The sequence below is a fragment of the Mastigoproctus giganteus genome, chromosome 12 (assembly GCF_048544385.1).
Source record: "Mastigoproctus giganteus isolate SK-2022 chromosome 12, ASM4854438v1, whole genome shotgun sequence".
NCBI classification, from domain to species: domain Eukaryota; kingdom Metazoa; phylum Arthropoda; class Arachnida; order Uropygi; family Thelyphonidae; genus Mastigoproctus; species Mastigoproctus giganteus.
This window is the reverse complement of record NC_143586.1, coordinates 91337877-91361689: the sequence shown is the minus strand read 5'-3', so window position 1 is coordinate 91361689 and position 23813 is coordinate 91337877. Positions and strand designations below refer to the sequence as shown.

At 39.1% G+C, this 23813-nt stretch overlaps 1 protein-coding gene across 1 annotated transcript in view; it reads left to right on the top strand.

The window, feature by feature from the left end:
* The first annotated feature begins 3749 nt into the window (after positions 1 to 3749).
* Positions 3750 to 23813, top strand: part of LOC150077269 (uncharacterized) — a 114975-nt gene continuing 94911 nt past the window's right edge. The window contains exons 1-3 of the mRNA XM_090386294.1: positions 3750 to 3830; positions 21115 to 21629; positions 23282 to 23375. Of these exons, the coding sequence (XP_090242420.1) occupies positions 21122 to 21629; positions 23282 to 23375 (602 nt within the window). The 5' untranslated portion in view covers positions 3750 to 3830; positions 21115 to 21121. The remainder of the gene's footprint in view (positions 3831 to 21114; positions 21630 to 23281; positions 23376 to 23813) is intronic.

The window sequence follows — 23813 nt, the reverse complement described above, 5'->3', positions numbered from 1 at the left end:
AAGAAAAAAGAATGGTGATATCCAGCTCAGGATGCTCCTGGGTGTGCCAAGCCCATACTCACCAGATGTGAGCCGCTATGGTTATGGCAAGAGATAAATTAGAAGTCGGTAATCACCAATAGAGATATTATGATCTTGCCTAGAAATCGGCCCAAGTGCCAAGCGAGTGATCATAGCGATTTGATAGTCTTTTCTCTAAACGACTGATTATAGAGATTTTAAACCGTTTACTTTAAAAAGTTGTTTATTTTTGGCACCTTCTGAACAAAGCGGTAAGCTTTCTACCAAGATAGGAAAGACGCCTTTCTTTTGAATATACGTATATAAATAACTTCACTAACCTCTTATCGCCAGGTCATTATGGCACAGCTTCTGCTTCCACGTGGCGGGGTCAGTAACCTGAGTATAAATCCACTACCGAGGGAAAGAGGGAGCAAACATGGACCTCTTAATCTCGCTGATGTAATGAACATGAATCGTCTCAACCAATGATAATCAAAAAAGAAAATTCTTACTGCCTGCTTTCTTAATTTTACATTATCAACGAAACCTCATTGAAGCTTATCTCCATTTCTTGTGTAGAAAAGAATGGTGGCTGTAGCAGGTACTCCTAAAATTGTCAAACGACTTTGCTCAGGAGATCTCTTGTAGAAATATCCAACTCCAATCATTCTAGGCAGCTGCTGAAGCAAACGACCTTAGGAGGCTTTTCCCATTTCTGTAACCCCACACAGAACTTTAAACACCTCAAGGGACCATTTGGAATGGGACATCCTTAATGTTCCCGAGAGATGAATTACTGAAGAATTTACGGTTTAACGTGTTATCAGTGCCAAAAAAATTAATGACCAAACAGGATGGTGTCCTTACACCAACAAAGAAAAACGTTATTACCTTCTACATTCTGCATCCGTTAAATCACTTAATTAGTTAAAGCTATGTATTGTCGAATCTTACCTTTCCCGTTAGATTCGATCATGTATTCCAACTCGACTAGACGCTTTAAATGCTAGAAATATAGGCATTCTCAAACAGCATGTCAAGGTAAGGTCATTTGTCCCTTTGTGTGGCTTACCACACCACTCTCAAACAATGTACAGCAGTAGCACCAAAGTGTCCTAGCTGTCAGGGTGCTCATACTGCATATTTCAGAACTTGCGTATTATGGAAAATGAGAAAGAAAATACTAAGTACGAAGAAGAGAAAAATGTCTCATAACAAGAAGTATGAAGATATATTACACGTGATGCCTTCCAAATCATATTCTAATGCAGTCAGAAACACTAAAGGGTTTTCAACCCAGCCTGATATTACAATTCTTCCTAAAATATCTCTCAATGGGCCAGATCCTTCCCCAAGGATGGAGACACTAACAGCAACCAAATTAAGAATTCATTAAATTCCACTAATACAAAGCCAACCAAGACAACGCCCCAAGTCAGGAACTTTAACAAAGGAGAAAGATGCAAATCGTACAGGGAATAAACTAACTGATCGAAGTATGGAAATTGATATGACACCCGATAAGGAAGATACAGTTCTCCTACTATAGGCTGATGAGAAGATGAATATTGTTCGTTCAGTATATCCAAAACGAGAGAAAATAAAGCGGTCAGAGCAATTCACCTAACCTCAATCCAAGTAAAAATCATTCAATGGAATTTTAGTACATTAAATTTTTTTTTTTTTTTTTTTGGGTAGTTGTTGGCGCATCGGCTTCTGGGGCCATAACGCACCTCCCAAGGTTTTTGCAGTACTTTGATCCAAGCCCGAGGCGGGATTCGAACCCGCGACCTTTGGGTTTCCAGGCAGGCACTTTACCCATCCGGCTAGCCCGGTCGGCATTAAATATTGTACACAAGTGTACTTCCCTGCTCCATATGTTGCTCCAGAGCTCTTCAATCGTCTTCTGCTCGGGTGTTCCGTTTCCTTATTTTCCATCTTCTCCGAGACTCCTATAATCTCGGAGAAGACGGGACTCGTCGTTGCTCCTCTTTGGTCCTCATCAAAGATTCGGTTGTTTATTTTCCTCTGGGAGCTCTCTTTGTATCGGCGGTCTCTTGCTGAGAGCGAGGAGGTTCTGCTTCCGTGTGTCCAAGTACTCTCCTATTCTCCGATTTTTTTGTCTCACGTTTGCTGTGGACGCTGTCTCTCTTGAGGATGCTCTTCACTTTTCCAATCAATTTCTTACTCCTATTACCCCATTGGTACTGAGTTAATTGGCCTATCTTGACTCTTAATTCTTGTATCTTTTGCTGAAATCTTCTTTCCCAAGTTGGCGGTTCCTTATGTTTTCAGTTCTTCTGCTGGTCTCTCGTTTCTCTTCCATTATTACTAGTGTGGCATCACAATACGTGGCTGCATGGATGGTCTCCATTGTTGCAACATTGTTGTTGAGATAATGTGGTATTATCTGTGACTCTTCACAAGGTTCTATTGGGCCTCTGCTTCGGTATCACGTGGGTCTTTGTGGGGTCCATTCCTTCGAATTCTGTTAGGGCCTTCTTCCACTCGTCCTCCATTCTGGATATCATGACCTGGTCTCCACTTCAGTTGCTGTGGGTTGAATTTCTTCTCTGCTCTTTCTCCGCTGGTTCCGTGGTGTGTTTTCTTTCTCCTCTGGTTCCGTATTCTTTATCTATTGTAGTTGATCGCTCACGTCCTGCTTGATTTTTTCCAAGATTGCAGTAGCTATCAGGTTCTTTGTGGTCCGTTATACGCTGTTTGGTGACCTGAATATCCGGGAATCGTTCCAGGCACTTAGTATGTAGTCTCGCCCTGTACGTTGTCATATCGGTCTCCAGCTTCGTTATTTCGTAGTAAGCTTGCATGATGTACGTATTCATTTCGATGCTCCACTTCATGCGTTGGCGTTTTATTCCTTCCTGAGTGGTCACTAGGGCAGTTCCGCTGGAAGCACTTCCAGTTGGTGGGGGTGGATGGTCTTGCCCTTCTCTTGTGGTAGCCATATGGAGGACAGCGCCACTTGCTCCATTTTCTTTCTCGGGAGACCGTCTCTGATTTTTCGAGCTAACCCCCTCTGTCTAGGAAGGCCCAAATAGCCCTGAAACTGTGCCGTCTGGGTGGTGGTATCCGCTGAGAATAAGTAACAACAGTCTTCTCCTTTGGTGAAGCGTTACTTATTCGAAGTAGTGCAATACCAAGGCAACTCGTTGTGAAGGTATTCACAGTATGAGATATAACTTAAATGATGCCGCCTTTGCAAAAAATTGCTAATTCAGAGTTTAGCTGTGTAATAATATGATGCGTTTGCACTATCTTGTACGTGGTGTAGTTTTCTCGGAGCCTAAGGCTTGAGTCCTTAAAGCATTTTAGTGTAATGGCATGCTGTATTTAAACTTGGGATTTTGCGCATAATGGGCTTCGGGTTTCTCATACGCCAAAAAAAAAAAAAAAAAAAAAAAGAAGCTAAACTCACTCACTCGCATTTTTAGGCACTGCAATCGAATTAACAGCTTTGACACCAATGATGCAATAGTCTACATCACAGAGTAATACTTACTTTTCTGTGATCTTACTACACTGTGGTGTACATCACAGGTAATATCTTACTTCTCTGTGATCTTACTACGCTGTGGTGTACATATTCTGTGAGCTGTAGTATGCTGCATTTTGCGGAAGTTTTTAAATTGTGTTGGAGACGTTAACTCTGAAGTAGACAAATTGATTTCGTTTGTATTCAATTTTTCATTGGATGATTTTGTTGAAAAACGCTTTTGATATATAAGAAAGAAGATAATATAGTTACGGAGGGAGGTTAAATATAGGGATTAATCTTCAAAGAAAGAATATAACCACGGAATTCCCAGGTACGGCATTCTTGTTTTTTCGGTTTGGATGTTTGTAAGTGTGTATTAATTCCTATATATGATATCGGTGTTTAGATACACCATAGATAACTCTTAAGAAACTACAAAGTAGTTGTTGGCGGCATCATTTGCTCTTTCTCATATTGTGCTCTGCCTTCACGACGAGTTGCCATGATATTGCACTACCTCTTAAGAGTTATCTATGGTGTATCTAAACACCGATATCATATATAGATACCAAACTCTTAAAGTATTATGCCTTGTGCATTTATTTATTTTAAATATTAATTCCTATGCATGACACGGCATCATATTAGTATTGGCAAAGTGGTGAAACTCAGAAAGCTTATGCAACATTATCAAAAAAAGCCTAACCCAATTTGTCTGATCCGTACTCAAACTACTCACTTCTGCAGTACTAGGTGGACGTTTATTCCTTCAATTGGTTATTTTGTCGGGAGGCAATCATCGTTTTTCAATTTATATCCGTTTCTGTGTGTTGTCTTAAAAAGAGATTATCTGTCAGCTGTTAGCATTAGCATTAGTAGAGGCATATGATGCAAGAAAGCAAGCTTATTCAGCATCAGCCAAAAAAAAAAAAAAAAAAAAAAAAACACACACACCACTCCCATTTCACCCCTCCGTTCGTTCGAAATACCTGTCCAGTTGAGCTTTAAATTTGTTTAGGCTATCAACTTCAATAACAAGTGATGGAAGTCGGTTCCACCAACCAACCACCCGCTGGCCAAAGGCAAATTTCCGCACATCTATCCGACATCCGTCCTTCCTCAATTTGAATTTATGCCCTCTGAGGTGATTATTCTGAGCAAGATGAAGAATCCCATTGGCATTGAGCATGCTCAAACCATTCAAAGCCTTATACACCTCTATCAGATCACCTCGCCGGTGCCTAGTCTCCAGACTCTGTAATTTGCAAAACTTAAGCCTTTCTTCGTAAGAGCAACCCTTTGTTCCATTCACTAATCTTGTTGCCCTTCTCTGTACCCGTTCCAGCAGCTCTACATCCTTCTTGAAATGAGGCCTCTAGACCTGTATACAGTACTCAAGATGTGGCCTAACCATTGCCTTATACAAGGGAATAATTACCTCCTTATCCCTGCTAGAAAAATTCCTGTATATCATTGACAAGACACCATGAGCTACTCTTGCAGCTTGTCTGCACTGCTCAGAGAACTTCATATCTGCCTGCACAATTACCCCCAGGTCCTTTTCATTCTCCACCACTGTCAGTGTAGTACCGCAGAGTTGATACGTTGCTCTGGGGTTACTGTTTCCCATATGTAGTACTTTACATTTGTCAATGTTAAACTTCATTTGCCACCTCTCAGCCCATCTGTTCAACCTTTCCAGATCCTGTTGCAGCAGCATAGCATCAGTGGTGTCCTTAACAACCCTGCCAACCTTTGTATCATCTGCAAACTTGGACATTAAACTTGATATCCCATCATCAATATCATTCATAAACACCGAAAACAACAACGGACCCAACACTGAACCCTGAGGAACTCCACTAATAACATTAGTCCACATTGAGCAGTGTCCATTGATTACCACTCTCTGTCTTCTGCCACTCAACCATCACCTTATCCATAGCAGCAATTTGCCTCCAATGCCACACTGCTCCAATTTGTGCAGCAGTCTTCCATGTGCAATAGTATCAAAAGCCTTTCTAAGATCCAAATATATAATATCAAAGTTATTCCCTGCATCCAGTTCTTTTGTGACTACATCATAGTATCCAATCAAATTGGTCAGGCAAGACCTGTGCCTCCATTAATTTACCTGGAACAGAAGTTAAACTAACAGGTCTATAATTACTTGTGTCAGCCTTTGATCCTCCTTTGTGAATTGGGGTTACATTTGCACATCTCCAGTCTATGGGTACCTCCCCTGAGTCCAAAGAAGCTCTCACAATTATGGCTAGGGGTTTGCTTACTTCCTTTGCTGCCTCCTTTAATATAACTGGATAGATCCCATCCACCCCAGGTGCCTTTTTTATGTTTATCCTCAACAATCTCTCCTCCACTTTCCTCTCAGTTATTACAAAATCATCCAGCTCGCTGCCAATGTTTACTTTACCTACATCATTCTCCTTCCTGAATAACTCCTCATGCGTGAATGTAGATGCAAAATACTCGTTTAGATTGTGTTAGCCACCTGAGCAGGATCCTCAACTGTTGAACCATCAATATCCAGTGGACCAATCTGATTCATCCCTTTCCTTCTTGAGTTTAAATATGTAAAGAACTCTTTTCTGTTTTTCTTTGCATGCTTTGCCAAGAATTTTTCGTAGTCTGCCTTTGCCTGCCTTTGCCTGCCTAATCTCCTTTGTGACTTGGTTACAGACCAACTTATATCTATCATAGGCTTCCATGTCACCCATTAATTTGTATGTATCCCATTCATTTTTCTTCTCTGCCACATGTCTCATTAGTTCATCTGACAACCATTTAGGCCTAAACCTTGAACAATATTTCTTAGTTGGTATGTAAAGCCTAGTAGCCTCCAAGATTAGTTCCTTGAATGCTTCCCATTTTGAGTTTGCTGTTGGTAACATCATCAGTTGGTCCCACTGTATAGAATTTAAATACTGTCTCAGACCATCATAGTCGCCTTTACGAAAACAAAAACCCTTCCCTTTACCTCTGATGGTAGTTACCTCCTTGAGTAAATCGCACTTCAACACACTGTGATCACTGCCACCTAGTGGTTCATTTATCTGTAGATTCTTAATGCATGAAGAATCACTACTGAAATTAAATGCTGTTGAATTAAATGCTGACTACTGTTAAATTAAATGCTGTCAGCATTTAATTTAACTAACCCTTACGTATGGACACTACTACTAAGGGCACCCATTTAAAGTTTTAAAAGGGTATTATACTATTTTAAAGCTTTAAATGGGTGCAATTAGCTCATCACTGAGGTGCTAAACTTTATAAAATTAGTCTTACTTGGTGAGATTATCCCATTATTTGGGAGAATAAAAATTCTCCCAAAACTAATCTTGTTGATCTTTTCTACATGCACTGTGATAAATTTACATCCTTCCTAAAATAAAATTTCCAAACTTCTGTGCAGTGTGCAATATTTAGTCCATCTACTGTCTTTACTCTGGGAAAAATCACCTCTTTACCCCTGCTTGCAAAGTTCATGTGTTATAGCATTGACAGAACCTCATTATCTGTTCTAGTTTTGCTCTAGTCTGCACTCTTTAAGGATTACATATAGGTCTGTAGAGTTACCCATAAGTCTTTTTCATTATGGATAACCATAAGTTTACTGCTATGGTTATCCATAATGAAAACAGTAACAGTAGCAGTAAACTTAAGGTTATTAAACTTAAGGGATTAATCTGGGATTTCTGCTAACCAAGTGCAGTTCCTTGCAGTTGTCAATGTTAAATCTCAATTGCAATTTTTCAACCTTTTTGTAATAAGTATTAAAACCAGTAAGGATCCTACAACTAATCAGATTAGTCCATGAAGAGCAGTGGCCATTTATAACTACTCTTTGTCTCTCCTAGCTTAACTATTTCTTTATCCATATTAGTAATTTGCCCCAATTCTACATTGCTGAAATTTATGCAACCGTTATACATGTGGTATAATATCAGGGTTTTTTACTGAACTCTGAATTTATATTGTCAGAATTATTCTTTGCATCCAGTTCCTTTCTAATAACCTCATAATAGCTAATCAGATTGGTTAGGTATGATCTTTTCACAAATCCATCTTGCGATTGCCTGATAGCTGCACTCCTAAATGATTTTGCACTACTTTAACTGTTGAGTCCTATTATTTTCTCTGACATGGGAGTCAAAGTTAGGTCTGTAGTTATCCACTTCACCCTTTGAACTACCCTTAGGAATACATTGCTTGTTGCCAATCTACAGATACTTCTGAATGTAAGGAATGTGCTCAGTATGATAGCTAAAGATTGAACTACCTCTTTTACAGCTTTTTGGTAATACAATTTGGTACATTATATTTGTGCTAGGTGCTTTGTTTACTTTTTGGTGAAACAATTTCTCTTTCATCTTACATTCTGTTATTATAAAATCATTTAACTCCCAATAATTTTTCCTAACCTCATCTCTAAAAACTTGCAAATAGGTTAAAAACTATGGTTGGCATATTTTTTCTTTTGTTTTTAGCTAAGAAATTTTATGTATAGTAAGGCTATAACTGATTTAAAATTCTGTTTATGTAACGGTATAACATTAACTTAATAGCATAATGTGTATTACTGCTGCATAACCTCTGAAGAGAGTAGTGTTATTATAGCATTTAATATCTATTAGTTTAGTGTAGTATTCTCAAATTAAATTGAAATCATGCCTCGGACTAGAGTAGCAAAGCAATTTGAGTGCTATAGTTTGCGGAAGAAATGAAGGGGGCGGTTCTCCTACAAATCACAGCCTTGCAAAATGTGACACTTAGTATTAGTGTTAGTAGAGGCAAATGACGCAAGAAAGCAAGCTTATGCAGCATCAGCCAAAAAAAAAAAACTTCACATTTCACCTATCCATTTGCTCCAAAAGTTTGTCCAGTTCTTCCTTGAACTGGACAAACTTTTCCATCTGTTGTGGAAGTTGATTTGCTATCAACTTCCACAACAGATAGAAAAGTTTGTTCCAGCAATCAACTACCTGCTGGCTAAAGGCAACTTTCCACACATCTGTTCTACAATTGGTTTCTCTCAATTTGAGTTTATGCCCTCTCAGGTTTGTAATCTGAGCAAGAGGAAGATGTTTGTGGGCTTAACTGGACATGATACAGACAAAGGGGGATGTTTTTGTATGTGTTGGGTGCATAGAGTGTAGGAAATTAGATATGAACTCAGCTTTCTGATGGATATTTTTATGAGAACTTGAAGAATAGGCTGGATGCCATTGAAGGAATTAAAATGGGCACCTATTAAGCTCTCAGCTGCTTAACCCAATGGCAGATCTTACTCATGCATCAGGCAACAAAGCGACAATCCCAAAGGCAGAATGTGCTGGTCCCATAGGAGATAGACATTGTTGGTGACTATTGTCAGGGAATTGAGAAATATATTGTGCAAAAATAGAGGCAAAAATATATGATGTTGTAGATCAGAAATCATCTTTTAAGGGCATTAAACAGAATATTGTTGTATATATTGACACTGATGATATTAGAGTAGGAGATGCGAGGATTTATTTAACAAGTACAGGGCATTGTTGGGAAAAAGTTGAGTTAGGATTGAATTGGAAAGTGTCTGCAATTCTGCCCAAAACACGATAGGAGGGAGTACATGTGTAGAGCCTTGTCAATCACTTTGGCCCTGGAGAGAATGTGCAATGTTTGGGGGAACAGAATTTTTCTCAGCAGGGTCAATTCTTGTTAATAGGAGAGGCTGTTTTTACAGGGATGGGATACACTTAAAAAGAAGGGGTGAAAGAATATTTGCTGATGCTATCGAGGCAGCATTAGGTGGGTCGGAAAACCTCTAGCTTTGGGGATACACAGAATAATAGATTAACTACAGCTGGCGGCAGAGGTGAAAGTCATTCTTGCACTACTTGTATTGAAACATGGAGCAGCCTTTAAGCAAGGTGTTCGAGATTACAAAGCCAGTTGTAGTTCATTGTGGAACAAGTAAACGCATGAGCTGTGTTAGGGGTAACTAGAATAAGAACAGGTGCATGTGTACCTGTATGTAAACTAATGCTAGGAGTATAGTAAATAAATTTGATGAATTTTAAGTACTGATTAAGTTATCAAATGCAAACATTTTAAGAATATCAGAGATGTGGTATCACTCAGATATAAGGGATGCAGAATTTGAATGGGGGAGTACAATGTGTCCAGGAAGTGCATACTATAGGGAGATTTGAAAGTTAATTAATACTTGTGTCCATAGATTACCGTTCGTAATTTCCCGCCATTGTCTTTGTCATACGATCGTTATATATCGAACCTAGATAGCGTTAGTATAGTATAGGTTATAATATTTTCAGCGGTCGGTAAAATCTATTAAACTTGTTGAACTTCGTTGGCATTTAAATTGCACTTTTAACTAAATACATATACCGACTTAGATTACAAACGTAACATAATTAATTAATACATAACTGATACGGAAGTTATATAAAGGGAACTCGTAGATAATTAATACTTGACAGTAAAAAATATATATCCCGTTATAACTGTGTTGGGAGATAAGTTAGGGTTATAAACTGAAATTGAAATTTTATTTAAATTAAAAGTAATCATGACTCAGATCAGAGCAGCAAAACAAAAGGCTCAAGCTAATGGAAGTGCTGTGACTCAGAGGAGAACTGAGGGGGGCAGTTGCCTTCTGCATCACAGCCTTCTAAAATGCACAGCTTGCATGATGTTTGTGGAGCATTCAGGTACGGGACATGATATTGCCATGGGGGATGTCTTTGTGTGTACGCGATGCAAGGAGTGTATCGAAATCAGGCAACAACTCAGCGTTCTTATGGGCCTATATGAGAGCTTGAAGGACAGGGTGGATGCCCTCGAAGGAACTAAATTGAGGGGCCCATCAAGCTCTCAGCTGCCCACATCAACGCCAGAACTTGCACTTGGTCATCGTGAAACACAGCGGCAACCCCCAAGGCAGAATGCGCTGGTCCCAAAGGAACTAGTAGTTGTTGGTGACTCTATTGTCAGGGAAACGGGGAACGTGCTTTGTAAAAAGGATAGGTGGAACAGGACCAGGGTATGTCTGCCAGGGGCAAAGGGTGATGACGTTGTAGAGCAGATATCATCTTTTAAGGGCACCAAAGGTGATATAGTTGTACACGTTGGCACTAACAATATCAAGAGTAGGAGACCGGCAGAATTGCTTAACAAGTACAGGTCACTGTTGAAAAAAAGCCGTGAAATAGGGTTGAATTTGAAAGTGTCTGCAATTCTACCCAGACACGATAGGAGGGAGTATATGATGAGAGCCTTGTCGATCAATTTGGCCCTGGAAAGATTGTGCAAGGCTCAAGGGGTAGAATTTTTTTCAGCCTGGACTGTACTTGTTAACAGGAGAGATTGCTTCTACAGGGATGGGATACACTTAAATAGAAAGGGCGCAAGAATATTTGCTGATGCTATTGAGGCAGTGTTAGGTGGGTCGGAAAACTGCTAGCTTGGGGGGATACAAAGACGAATAGATTAACAGTAGCCACTGGCAGAGGTGAAAGAGATTCTTGCACTGCTTCTATTGGAATGAGCAGAAGCCTGAAAAACAAGATTCAGGATATTTCAGAGACTGCTGGGAGTCATTGCGGTACAAGTAGACACATGGGTTGTGTTAGGGTAGCTAAGAATAGAAATAGGTGCAAGTACTTGCGTGTACACCAATGCTAGGAGTTTAGTAAATAAATTTGATGAATTTGAGGTATTGCTCAAAACATCAAAGGCAGATATTGTTGGGATATCAGAGACTTGGTGTCACACAGATATAAGGAATGCAGAACTGGAATTTGGGGAGTACAACGTCTACAGAAAGGATAGACTGGATAGGAAGGGAGGAGGGGTTATGCTATTAGTTAAGAAATACATAAAATCCAAGGAAGTGAAGCCAGTGGACATCGCTGGACAGTGCAGTATCGAGTCAGTTTGGTGTGACATAAGCATTGGGAGATCAAAATTGAGAGTAGGAGTGTGCTATAGGCCTAATGACTCTGATGAGTATAATAAGAAACTGTACAGGGAAATAGAGTGGGCCAGTAAATCAGAGAGTCTTATAATGGGAGATTTTAATTTCCCAGATATTGACTGGAATTTGGGGGCTGGTCACTCACACACTAGCAAGGCTTTTGTGGATTTATTGGATGATTGTTTTCTATATCAGCATGTTCGGGAGGCAACAAGAGGGAGGAATACTCTTGATTTGATTATCAGCAGTGATTCTTCATGCATTAAGAATCTGCAGATAAATGAACCACTAGGTGGCAGTGATCACAATGTGCTGAAGTGGGATTTACTCAAAGAGGTAACTACCATTAGGGGTAAAGGGAAGGGTTATTGCTTTCGTAAAGGCGACTACGATGGACTGAGACAGTATTTAAATTCTATACAGTGGGACCAACTGATGATGTTACCAACTGCAAATGCAAAATGGGAAGCATTCAAAGAACTTATCTTGGAAGCTACTAGGCTTTACATACCAACAAAGAAATATTGTTCAAGGTTTAGGCCTAAATGGATGTCAGATGAACTGATGAGGCATAGTGCAGAGAAGAAACATGCATGGGATACATACAAATTAACACGACACAGAAGCCTATGATAGATACAAGTTGATCTGTAACCAAGTTACAAAGGAGGTTAGGCAGGCGAAGGCAGATTACGAGAAATCTTTGGCAAGGGATGCAAAGAAAAACAGCAAAGAGTTCTTTACTTATGTAAACTCTAGAAGGAAGGGGATGAATCAGATTGGTCCACTTGATATCGATGGGTCAACTGTTGATGATCCCGCTCAGGTAGCTAACAAACTAGATGAATATTTTGCATCGACATTCACACATGAGGAGTTATTTAGCGAGGGGAAAGCCAGAGGTGTATTCAACTCTAGCAGTAAGCTAGAGAATCTTGTAATAACTGAGAGTAAAGTGGACGAGAAATTGTTGAAGATAAACACAAGAAAGGCACCCGGAGTGGATGGGATCTATCCAGTTATATTAAAGGAGGCAGCAGAGGAAGTAAGCAAACCCTTAGCCATAATTATGAGAGCTTCCTTGGACTCGGGGGAGGTACCCACAGACTGGAGATGTGCAAATGTGACCCCAATTCACAAAGGAGGATCAAAGGCTGACACAAGTAATTGTAGACCTGTGTCTGTTCCAGGAAAATTAATGGAGGCACTAGTTAAAGAAGCACTGCAGGATCATTTAGACAAGACTTCAGTTATAGCTCGGACACAGCATGTTTTTGTTAAGGGGAAGTCTTGCCTGACCAATTTGATTGGATACTATGATGCAGTCACAAAGGAACTGGATGCAGGGAATAACTTTGATATTATATTCTTGGATCTTAGAAAGGCTTTTGATACTGTTGCACATGGAAGACTGCTGCACAAATTGGAGCAGTGTGACATTGGAGGCAAATTGCTGCTGTGGATAAAGGGGTGGCTGAGGGGGAGAAGACAGGGAGTGGTAATCAATGGACACTGCTCGTCGTGGACTAATGTTATTAGTGGAGTCCCTCAGGGCTCAGTGTTGGGTCCATTATTGTTTTCTGTATTCATAAATGATATTGATGATGGTATATCAAGCTTAATGTCGAAGTTTGCAGACTATACAAAGCTAGGCAGGGTTGTCAAGGACACTACTGACACTATGCTGCTGCAACAGGATCTGGAAAGGTTGAGCAGATGGGCTGAGAGGTGGCAAATGAAGTTTAACATTGACAAATGTAAAGTACTACACATGGGAAACAGCAACCCCAGAGCAACGTATCAACTCTGTGGTACTACACTGACAGTGGTAGAGAATGAAAGGGACCTGGGGGTGGTTGTGCAGGCAGATATGAAGTTCTCTGAGCAGTGCAGACGGGCCGCAAGAGTAGCTCATGGTGTATTGTCAATGATATATAGGAATTTTTCTAGTAGGGATAAGGAGGTGATTATTCCCTTGTATAAGGCAGTGGTCAAGCCACACCTGGAGTACTGTATACAGGTCTGGAGGCCTCATTTCAAGGATGTAGAGCTGCTGGAACGAGTACAGAGAAGGGCAACAAGATTAGTGAATGGAACAAAGGGGTGCTCTTACGAAGAAAGGCTGAAGTTTTGCAAATTACAGTGTCTGTAGACTAGGCACCAGCGAGGTGATCTGATAGAGGTGTATAAAGCATTGAATGGTTTGAGCATGCTCAATGCTGATGGGATTCTTCCTCTCGCTCAGAATAATCACCTGAGAGGGCATAAATTCAAATTGAGGAAAGACAGATGTAGGATAGACGTGCGGAAATTTGCCTTTAGCCAGCGGGTGGTTGGTTGGTGGAATAGACTTCCATCCCTTGTAGTGGAGGTTGATAGCCTAAATAAGTTTAAGGCTCAACTGGACAGGTATTTTGAACGAACAGAGGGGTGAAGTGGAAGTGGTTTTTTTTTGGCTGATGCTGCATAAGCTTGCTTTCTTGCATCAAATGCCTCTACTAATGCTAATGCTAAATAAGTTTAAGGCTCATCTGGACAGGTATTTTGAACGAACAGAGGGGTGAAGTGGAAGTGGTTTTTTGTTTTTTTTTTTTGGCTGATGCTGCATAAGCTTGCTTTCTTGCATCAAATGCCTCTGCTAATGCTAATGCTAATATAGTGTTTCTTGTGAAGCAGCTCCAGAGGATTCCCTCAACTCCACATCTGTAAACATTGTGATGCAATACAAACTCTGTAAAGGCCGGAGAGTGTGTATTTATCGTGTAGTCTGCATCATGTAGTGTAGGGTTATGCTGGTCTGTTGTTCTTCCTGTCACTTGGCCTGGGGGGCCTATGCAGAACCACTTAGTTTTCATTTCCTACCCTGGATGCTGCCTTAACTTGGCAGAGAGCTCCTAAAAAAAAAAATCAATAAAAAAAAAAAATCGTAGTTTTGGAAGAGGAGTGTGGGGTGATAGTTCAGATTTGGACGAAAGGTGAAATGAATTGGGTGAAAGATAAGAAGACGTCCACCAGGAAATTGGAAGATAAAGGGAGCAGCGGGAACATCCTTATGGGAAAAGTCTATCCTCCACGGAGGGGGAATGTTAAAGGTTTGAATGGGAGGTGGCCTAGGCCTGGGTGTTTAAGGTGTGATAAAAAATCATAGGTTCAGAGTGCCCTATATGTGGGGGGGGGAGAATTGTTATGATTATAATCCATTGAGTTAAATTTCACATTGGCCAGACCATCTACATCCAGTGTCAGCAAATTTCATGCTGCTAAGGGGACATGACAGCATGGCATCAGCAAGCTATTGTTTCCTAGTTGGTTGTTCCCACTGCAGTAGTTAAATTGTGGGGGCTTGCCAGAACAACGCACACATGCCACATTTATATTTATGCAACTGTTTATACACCTGTTATGCTTACATGAACGCAATTTTTATTTTTTTTTTATAACATATATTTAGAGTGTAAAAAATGGGTATTTGATATTAATATTTTCAATAACTTTATCTCACATGTTTACCGTTTTTCATTCATCACCTTGCATTCAGATGAGACAGAATCCCCTAAATACAAACAACTAATTAGACACCCATACTTTTTTTTAAACAAATCACATGCATTTGCTTGTTCATCGCATTGCTTACACGTGACCTTCCATTCATACCCCATTTAAACATCTTAACTTGCAAAATTTTTTTTTTTTTTTTTAATACATAAATTCGGTGTATATTCAGACAGTTAATTGACATTCTTGTTCATCCCATCAATCACACACATTCATTTCTATTCACTTGACACAGTACTCTGAATATGGACAAGACCCACCATACTGCTCTCCTGTTCTTCTGGTTACTTGGTCACTGGTTGGCACTGCTCCTGCCTCCATGTGGTGGAGTTGGTAACCTGGGAGAAGAATCTTCCTCTCTCTGGGCTAAAAGGAGCAATGATGGATTGCAATGAATATCCATTACTAAAGCCCACAGGTGGCAAAGTTGTTAACCCTGTCTCAGAACATGAGTTGAATCGTCCGAAGAGATTTCGGATATGCCAGCATTTCTTATAATGCACTCACTGTCCACACAACCTGTCAGCAAACTGTCGTCTTTTCTGATACAGAAATGTTTCGAATCGGTTGTCGGATACCCTAAAATGGTGAAGCTTCTCCAATCTGGAGACCTCCTAATTGAAACTTCAAAAACATCTCATTCAGAAAAATTGTTAAAATTAACAACATTCAACAATATTCCAGTGTCAGTTATGCCCCATAATACTCTGAACACATCTAAAGGCATTATCAGTGAATGGGACTTACTAACTTTCTCTGAAGAAGAAATAATACAAGAACTTAGTGAACAAAAGGTGACACAAAGGAAGCCATCCTGCATATTCTAAAGCATGTGTTTTTTGGAAAACAGGAAAAAATCAAGAAATATAAAGTGGAGCCAGTGCTGGATTTTGGTGTTTGTAGGCCCTAGGCACTTTCATTCCGAAATGTGCTAAAGGGGGGGGGGGGTAAAATGTTTCTTATTTTAGCACTTTGACTGCAAATAATGTCAATTAACACAACTTAAGTTCCAACTATGATAAATGATTAACCACCTCAATTGACGGAGCGACCATCACTTCAGTTCTTCTAGTTTCGAGAACAGTCACTAGATTGCGTATTGAATCGAAGCTCCTAGAGCCGATTGCGCACATTTTCTCAGCTCGGTTTTTGTTAGTCACAGTGAAGAGTAAACTGTTTTTTGTTTTTTTTTAATTTTTGCCTTCCTCATAGGCACTAAAAATTTCGTAAGCCTTCGGCACTGTGCCTAAGGTGCCTAATGGAAAATCTGGACCTGAGTGGAGCATAAAGTCACATATCCTGAAGCAAGAAAGCAAGTGCTGTTAACCATGCCCAGCCGATCATATGCATGAGTCACCAGAAGTAGCCGCTCAGTTGCAACACAGAGTCTTGTAGAACCAAACAGTTCTTTTTCCACCTGTGTGAAAACTGCACTAACATCCAAAAAGAAACTTACAATCACAAACGAGACCAGCAATACGCCAATCAGTATCCCAACTGATGCTATCTCAACATTTCCCAAAACATCAAAATCAGCAATTGTCAAATACCAGGAAAAAGTGAAACCATGCAATACTGGGCCCGAGTGCCAAGCGAGTTATTGTTATTTGGTTTTTAGGAGCATTAGCAACTAAGGCCATATTGCTACGGGGATATGCGGTGGTCATTCCCTGACCTTTCCGCATCCTCCGTATTTGGTGGTGACGGGCTCGAACCCCGGTCTGATCAAGAAGCGTGTGCCACGCACTGCTGCTCCTTCCCACCTGGCTACGGAGGCGCCATGCCAAGCGAGTGATCATAGCGATATTTCCAAAATGATTTGAAAGCGTCTTTTCTCTAAGTGACAGATTATAGAGATTGTTAAAACCCTTCCTTTATAAAGTTATTTAATTTTCGAATGGAGACGAATGGAACCAATGGATGAAGTCTTCTGGGGACAATTTGACACCAGCAGGAAGAGTGAAGAAACCAACTATAGGAGAAGTTTGTACCTGGGTGAAAAGATCCTGGGATAATATCAAGATTGAGATCGTTGTCAAGTCATTTAAGAAGTGTGGCATTTCAAATGCCATAGATGGAACTGAGGACGAGGCAATATATGAAGACAGTGAGTCGTCATCAGACACAGATGAGGACAAGCTAATGGATGGGAGTTTTGACAGTGATGAGTTGTATGAATTTTATGATGAATGAAACTTGAGTTCAATAACTTTATGTAATACATTTTTTTTCAAATTTCGGGCCCCAAAATTAAGGTGCATCTTATACATGGGGAAATATGGTATATATTTTAATGCATATACTGCTTTTTACCAATACTGTATATGATTTGGGACGAAATTCTGGTAACTTTTTTTTCAAAAGTTACCAGAATTTATTTATCTATCTATTTTTAAACTGATATAATTATATCCTGGTGCATAATAGCCTTAGATGCTAATGCGCCAATAAAATCATAATCTAACCTAGAATCTCATTCGATAATGAACAAAAACCAGTACAGCTTTAGGAAAAATCGGTCAACTCTAGACCTTATGATCAAGGCAGAATCCAACATACGGAATGCTTTTATCTGTAAAGAACAACTCATCATGGTCTATCTGAACATTGAAAAAGCCTTTGATACAATCTGGCCCTATGGCAATCTTCAAAATCTCTGTGCCACAGGACTACAGGGTCAGCTACCATTAATCATACAGAGCTTTCTCCAAAATAGAACCTTTCAGGTGCATTACTGCAATTCACTATCCCAAACAGTTGTCCAAGAAGAAGTGGTCCCACAAGGATCAGTTCTTAGTGCAAGACTCTTTGCAGTTAGGCCAAACAATGCAACAGAGAATATTCTGGCTAATGTTGACACTTATCTATATGCAGACGACCTTACAATATCTTGCCACTCCATCGAGTGTAAATTGCAACTCTCAATAAATAAGACAGAATCATTGGCATCCCACAATGGCTATTGCCTCTCGCCAACAAAAACAACTGTTAGTTTCTGGCCCTCAAACAAAAAGCGGAAAAGGAATTTTTGAAATTGTCATCCAATAACTGAGGCCTATAATCAGCCCTTCACAGAATGGGAAATGGAAGGGACACTACCTCTATCCCTGATGAGTTCTGTCTGGCCAGATGACATCCATTATGAGACGATTAAACATCTTTCATCTGAATCTATGGATTGTCTGCTCTGTCTGTACAACAGAATATATCTCGAAGATCAGTTTCTGAACTTTTGGCATAAGGGAATAGTTGTTGCCTTTCCCTAGCCAGGAAAGGTTCCAAAAATTTTGAAAAATTACTGTCCCATTGCTCTGACAAGCTGCTTGTGCAAGATCCTGGAAAGGAGTGAAAATGCCCGCCTCCCTCGGGTGGTATCTAGAAACAAATAGCCTTTTTTCCAGGGTACAATGTATAAGCCGCATTTTACCTCGGAAAAAAGGACATTTGATCATTCAATAAGACTGGAAATGTCAATTCGAGATGCTTTCCTTAAACACGAACATCTGGTGTCGATTTTCTTTGATATGGAAAAAATGTATGACACAGCTTGGAGATTTGAAATCCTGAAAGATATCTACAGTCTTGTTCTTAGAGGCCACATAGCCCTTTTTATTAAATTTTTTTTACTGAATTGATCATTCCGAGTTTGTGTGGGGTCCGATTTCTCTCGACCTTTTTGCCAAGAGGAGGAAGTCCCCCAAGGGTCAGTTCTATGCATTACACTTTTTGCTATGACAGTTAATTCTACTACTGAACAACAGGTGCCTGCGTAGCCAGGTGGGCAGGAGCAGCAGTGTGTAGCACACGCTTCTTGATTAGACCGGGGTTCAAGCCCATGCCCACCAAATACGGAGGATGCAGAAAGGTCAGGGAATGACCACCGCATATCCTCCCCGGAGCAATATGGCCTTCGTTGCTAATGCTCCTAAAAACCAAATAACAAACAACAACACTGAACAACTTCCTCCAAATGTAAAAAGTACCCTCTTCATTGATGACTTTACCATCTTTTTACAGTTGTGTAACATGAGGATTATCGAAAGACAATTGCAGCATGCTGTTGACCATGTAAACTCTTGCAATCAGTAACGGTTTTGGGTTCTCAACTCAGAAGACCATCTGCATACACTTTTTGTCACAAACTGAGCCTTCACTCTGAACCAGAAATCATGCTCGGACAAAACATCATTCCAGTAGCATCCAAGACAAAATTCTTGGGGCTGATTTTTGATAGTAAGTTAACTTTTTTACCTCATATCCGTCAACTGCAGACAAAATGCACAAGGGCACTGAACCTCTTGCATGCAATCTCGTCCAATAACTGGGGAGCAGATCGCTGCACTTTATTGCACCTCTACTGTGCATTTGTCTGATCTAAATTAGATTATGGGTCCCAATTATATGCATCTGCTAGAAACAGTGTACTTCGATGGCTAGACCCAGTTCACCATCAAGCCATACACATTGCTACTGGAGAATTCTGAACATCCCCTATCCAGAGTTTATACATTGAAGCAACTGAAGCTAATCACGGTAGACAATGTTACCCAGTCACCACGGCAACAATTTCCACCGTGCAATTTCTCCCTTAACATCGGGGGAAAGGCAAGCACCTCACCATCTGTCTACTTACAATTCTATGCTGCCCATTGATCTACTTTGATTTCCTACCCATCTTTACTGATGGCTCGAAATCAGAGTCATCTGTGAGATCTGCTGCTCTATTCCCAGATAGCATGGTTTCTCAGAAAATTTCACAGGAGTGCCGTATATACACTGCAGAGTTGTATGCTATTGAGCTAGCCTTGGACCATATTAAAACTAACAGTTATCAAAGTTGTATGGTGTATGCTAATTCTATAAGTGCATTACAGGTCTTATCAATAATCAGATATAATTCCAATCCAGTCCTGTCCATAGTCCAGCAGAAGTTATTTACCCTTTGTGAATCTACATTTGATATCTGCTTCTGCTGAATCCCAAGCCACATTGGGATCAAGGGAAATGATCTGGCAGATGCTGCAGCCAGATCAGCACAATCCCACAGCAGTCACAGTCCATTAGTCCCCTATACAGACTATGAGAAAGTGATAAGAAATGCATTATACACCCAGTGGTAACAATTATGGCACAGTCCTCAAACAAGGTGTATCAAATCAAGCCTGTAATCCAATGGTGGCAGTCTAGTCTGTGCAGGATTAGTAGAGAGGAAGTTATTATTATTATTAGCCATATGGTGCAAGGAAGCCTGAGGCTTATGCTGCACCAGACAAAAAAAAAATAATTTCTGAATTATGCAGAGAAAGAGAAAGAAAGAAGTAGAAGGAAATCACCAAGAAAGAGAAGAATGATGATATCCAGCTTGGGACCCTCTGTGTGCCAAGCCCATACTCACCAGACGTGAAACCCCCGATCGATTCATACCTTGTTGACTGCTTTTATACAAATCTTTTTCTGACATAGTGACCAATATTCCTGTGTCACTGTAATCTTTTAGCCTTTGTTTCTATACTTTTAATGTCTACTCATTTATCATGGTTGACGCATTATGGTCTAGGTTGCTGTTGTTGCCAGTAAACCCAAAATCAAATCAAATCACATCACTGGGTTCTAAATCAATTCTTAGGATTTAAAAAAATCTTTCAAAAAATTTTTTGGATTTTTTTTTCTCAGTTTTACTGCTAAATAAAACCTGTTGGAAAAGGAATCAGGACAAAAGCTTGTTTAATCTTTGAGTTATTCAAGTTCAAAGAGCATTTCAGGCAGAGGGACATAAGAAAATTGTTATATAGGATAAATAAAAAATCTTAATATGCTCGTAATCATGCGTTAAGATTTTTTATTCAACCTGTTAGTGCTATCAGTTGATTAATTCAGATGTTGTTTGTATTTGTCTGTTTGTATTTAACCACAGATTTTATTAATTAAAGCATAAAACATCATAGAATTTACTTTAAAAAAATTCTGCACTAAATCATTTATTTAAATTTGTATGGCTTAATCTTTTTATTTATTATATTGACTGAATTTTATTGATACTTTTCTGATTTTATTTAAATAGGTTAACAATGAAGGGATGCAAGTTGTGGATATGTGTACAAGAATTCAAACAATTTTCTGTAAGAACCATGGTCAACAAATCAAGCCATCAGTTTGTGTTCATTAGAAATATTGCCAGTTTCCCTAGGAAGTTAAAAGGACTTTGTCTTCAAACTGTATTGGACTTCAGTAGTGCTTTTCTTGTTTATTCTAATAAGTTTTGCACTACATGTGCATTTCAGGATTCTAAATTCATTGAAGAATTTAATTATCCAGAATTGCAAGCAGAAATTCAAGCTTGTGAAGAACTGTACAGGAAATGGAAAGAAGGAAAAAAGTTCCCATGTGTACCAGAAAAAGGTTTGACATTTAATGTGAAATATATAGACACCAGTGTAATGCACAGTGCAGAGAAAAGGAATGAGTCACCAGTTGTTGTTGTACTTCATGGAGCACCAGGATCCTACAGAGACTATACAAATCTTATAACTAGACTTGATCAATATGGAGCAAGAGTAGTTGCACCAAACTTTCCAGGTGTGTTAATTATATCATATTGCTGTTTTCTTTTAAATTGTTATGACCCAATGACACAGTGCAACAAATCTTAAGTGCAACAATTGCCATAGTGCCTAAAATTTTTATGAGTGTCTAGTATTTTCTTTTTTATATATAAAAAAATTTTGAAATTCATGCATTTTGCTTAATGATTAATTACAGATGTCAAATTACTGCCAGCACTGTGTTATGACATGAATCTTAATGGTTAACCCCTTCCCGGAACATTTTTTGCCTGAAAATGTGCCATAATGGATCGACTTTTTTTATTTTACAGATTAAAAGTATGCATCATGCGAATGCTCATTGTATAGTTTTTTGTGGTTTTTATAAATGTTTTAGTAGAAAATACGTGGCAGTAATTAACCCATTTGGGCTATCCTGAGTTATCTCGTGTGTGCAAATTATAAAGATTTTTTTTTAATAAATTACTGCTTGAGCTAAAAGAAAGGAACAGAAAAACACTCTTCACTACTCATTATATAAATAAATTTAAAAAATCAAGTGGAACGTACAAGCAGTAACCTCTCGCCACAAGCGATAATCGTGAACTAACTACATTCTGACACATGGCCGTCACAAGTGGATAGGCGAGGTAAGCGTTGTTTACGGGCTGCAGTTCAAGAGGGCAGCAAAATATTTTTTGATATTGTTTTCTAATTGGTTAACACTTATCAGTATTCAGCATTTAGGATGGAAAATTTTATTTTGCTTACTGGTGGCACATAGGAACGAGCACTACTATTCTGACATTGCTGTGCAATAGGTAAATATATGAAAGCCAGTTGTCTGTTGCCAGGTGTAAGAAAATCCCGAGAAATCCTGTGATTTATCTGGCTAATGCAAAACTAGCCAGATAAATGCCCCAAGAAAATATGTTTCAATCATATTGGAGGTATTATTGTTTGCTTCAGGTGTTATTGTATCTCGAGATATTTCGTGTAGTTCCAAATAACTTTTAAAACTAAAAACGAGATATCTCAGGATAATCTATGAAGGAGTTAAAGGAGCTGATATATGGAACAAATTAAAAGCCCTGCAACCATGAGATTCTGTTTTTCTTGTTTTTCTACAATGAATAAAGGGATGGTTGAGTGGGAGACAACAGAGAGTGGTAATCAGTGGACACATGATTTATCTCATGTCCTAGGAAACGATGCAAATATTAAAGAACTTTTAAGTACTTAAAATGTATTGGCCTATACAAGAGTATAATTTAACAACTATAAGGATATGGTCATGCAATTAAACTATGAATAGATACAATTTAGGCTCAGTAGCCCTTGTGTCATTAAACCCAATAACAGCAACAATTTTCACCACCTCTTGCCCAATCTTACATGTTTACATATGTTTTAGATCTAGTGATGGTAAAGTGGTACTGGAGCATGAGCCCATCATCCCATATGAGGCTAAAACCTGTCTGGTATGTGGCTGTTTTTGGTGTTTGTGATCCATGCACATGAACCTCAATGTTATTTTTTACTTTCTTGATGGTGTATATGAGTTGTCATAATTGTCGCTAGTATTATTTATTATTCTTTCAAGAAAGAAAGCAAATTTACTTATTACAATATAAAAAAAAAGAAAGACTTTCTTTATTCTGCATTTGATTAACTGATGTTTTTCAGACTTCAAAGTTTATAAGCCAGGCGTCTTTCATTATTCATCTTTGGAGAAAGCTGAATATATAAAAGAATTTCTGAAGAAAATAAATATTTCAAAGTAGGTAGTGTTCTAGTTTTATTATAAATTGCTTTCCTCAAATAATTTCTAGACTTAAATTTTTTCTGTAAACCGAGAATTATATTCATCTTCAATGTGTTTGGCAGTCAGCTGATTTTCATTGCTCAAAATAAATGCTGTGGTCTTGGTACCTACAATAGAACAAACTTTGTATCATCAAGTCACTTTGAAATGCCATAGCGAAAGAAATGTCATCACCAATATCATTTTGCTGTTTAAGGTATGAGACTGCTACGATTGTACGTTGTGAGATTTGCTGGTCTCTCATCAGTTACAAGGTTGATGTTGGTTAGCACATCTGTGTGACATTATTGTGAATAATGAAGTAGTTTTGTGTGAAGCACCATGTAATAAATTAACTTAAAATATTTTATATAGCAGAAGCTATATGACCATAGTCCTTAGTTTACTGAGATT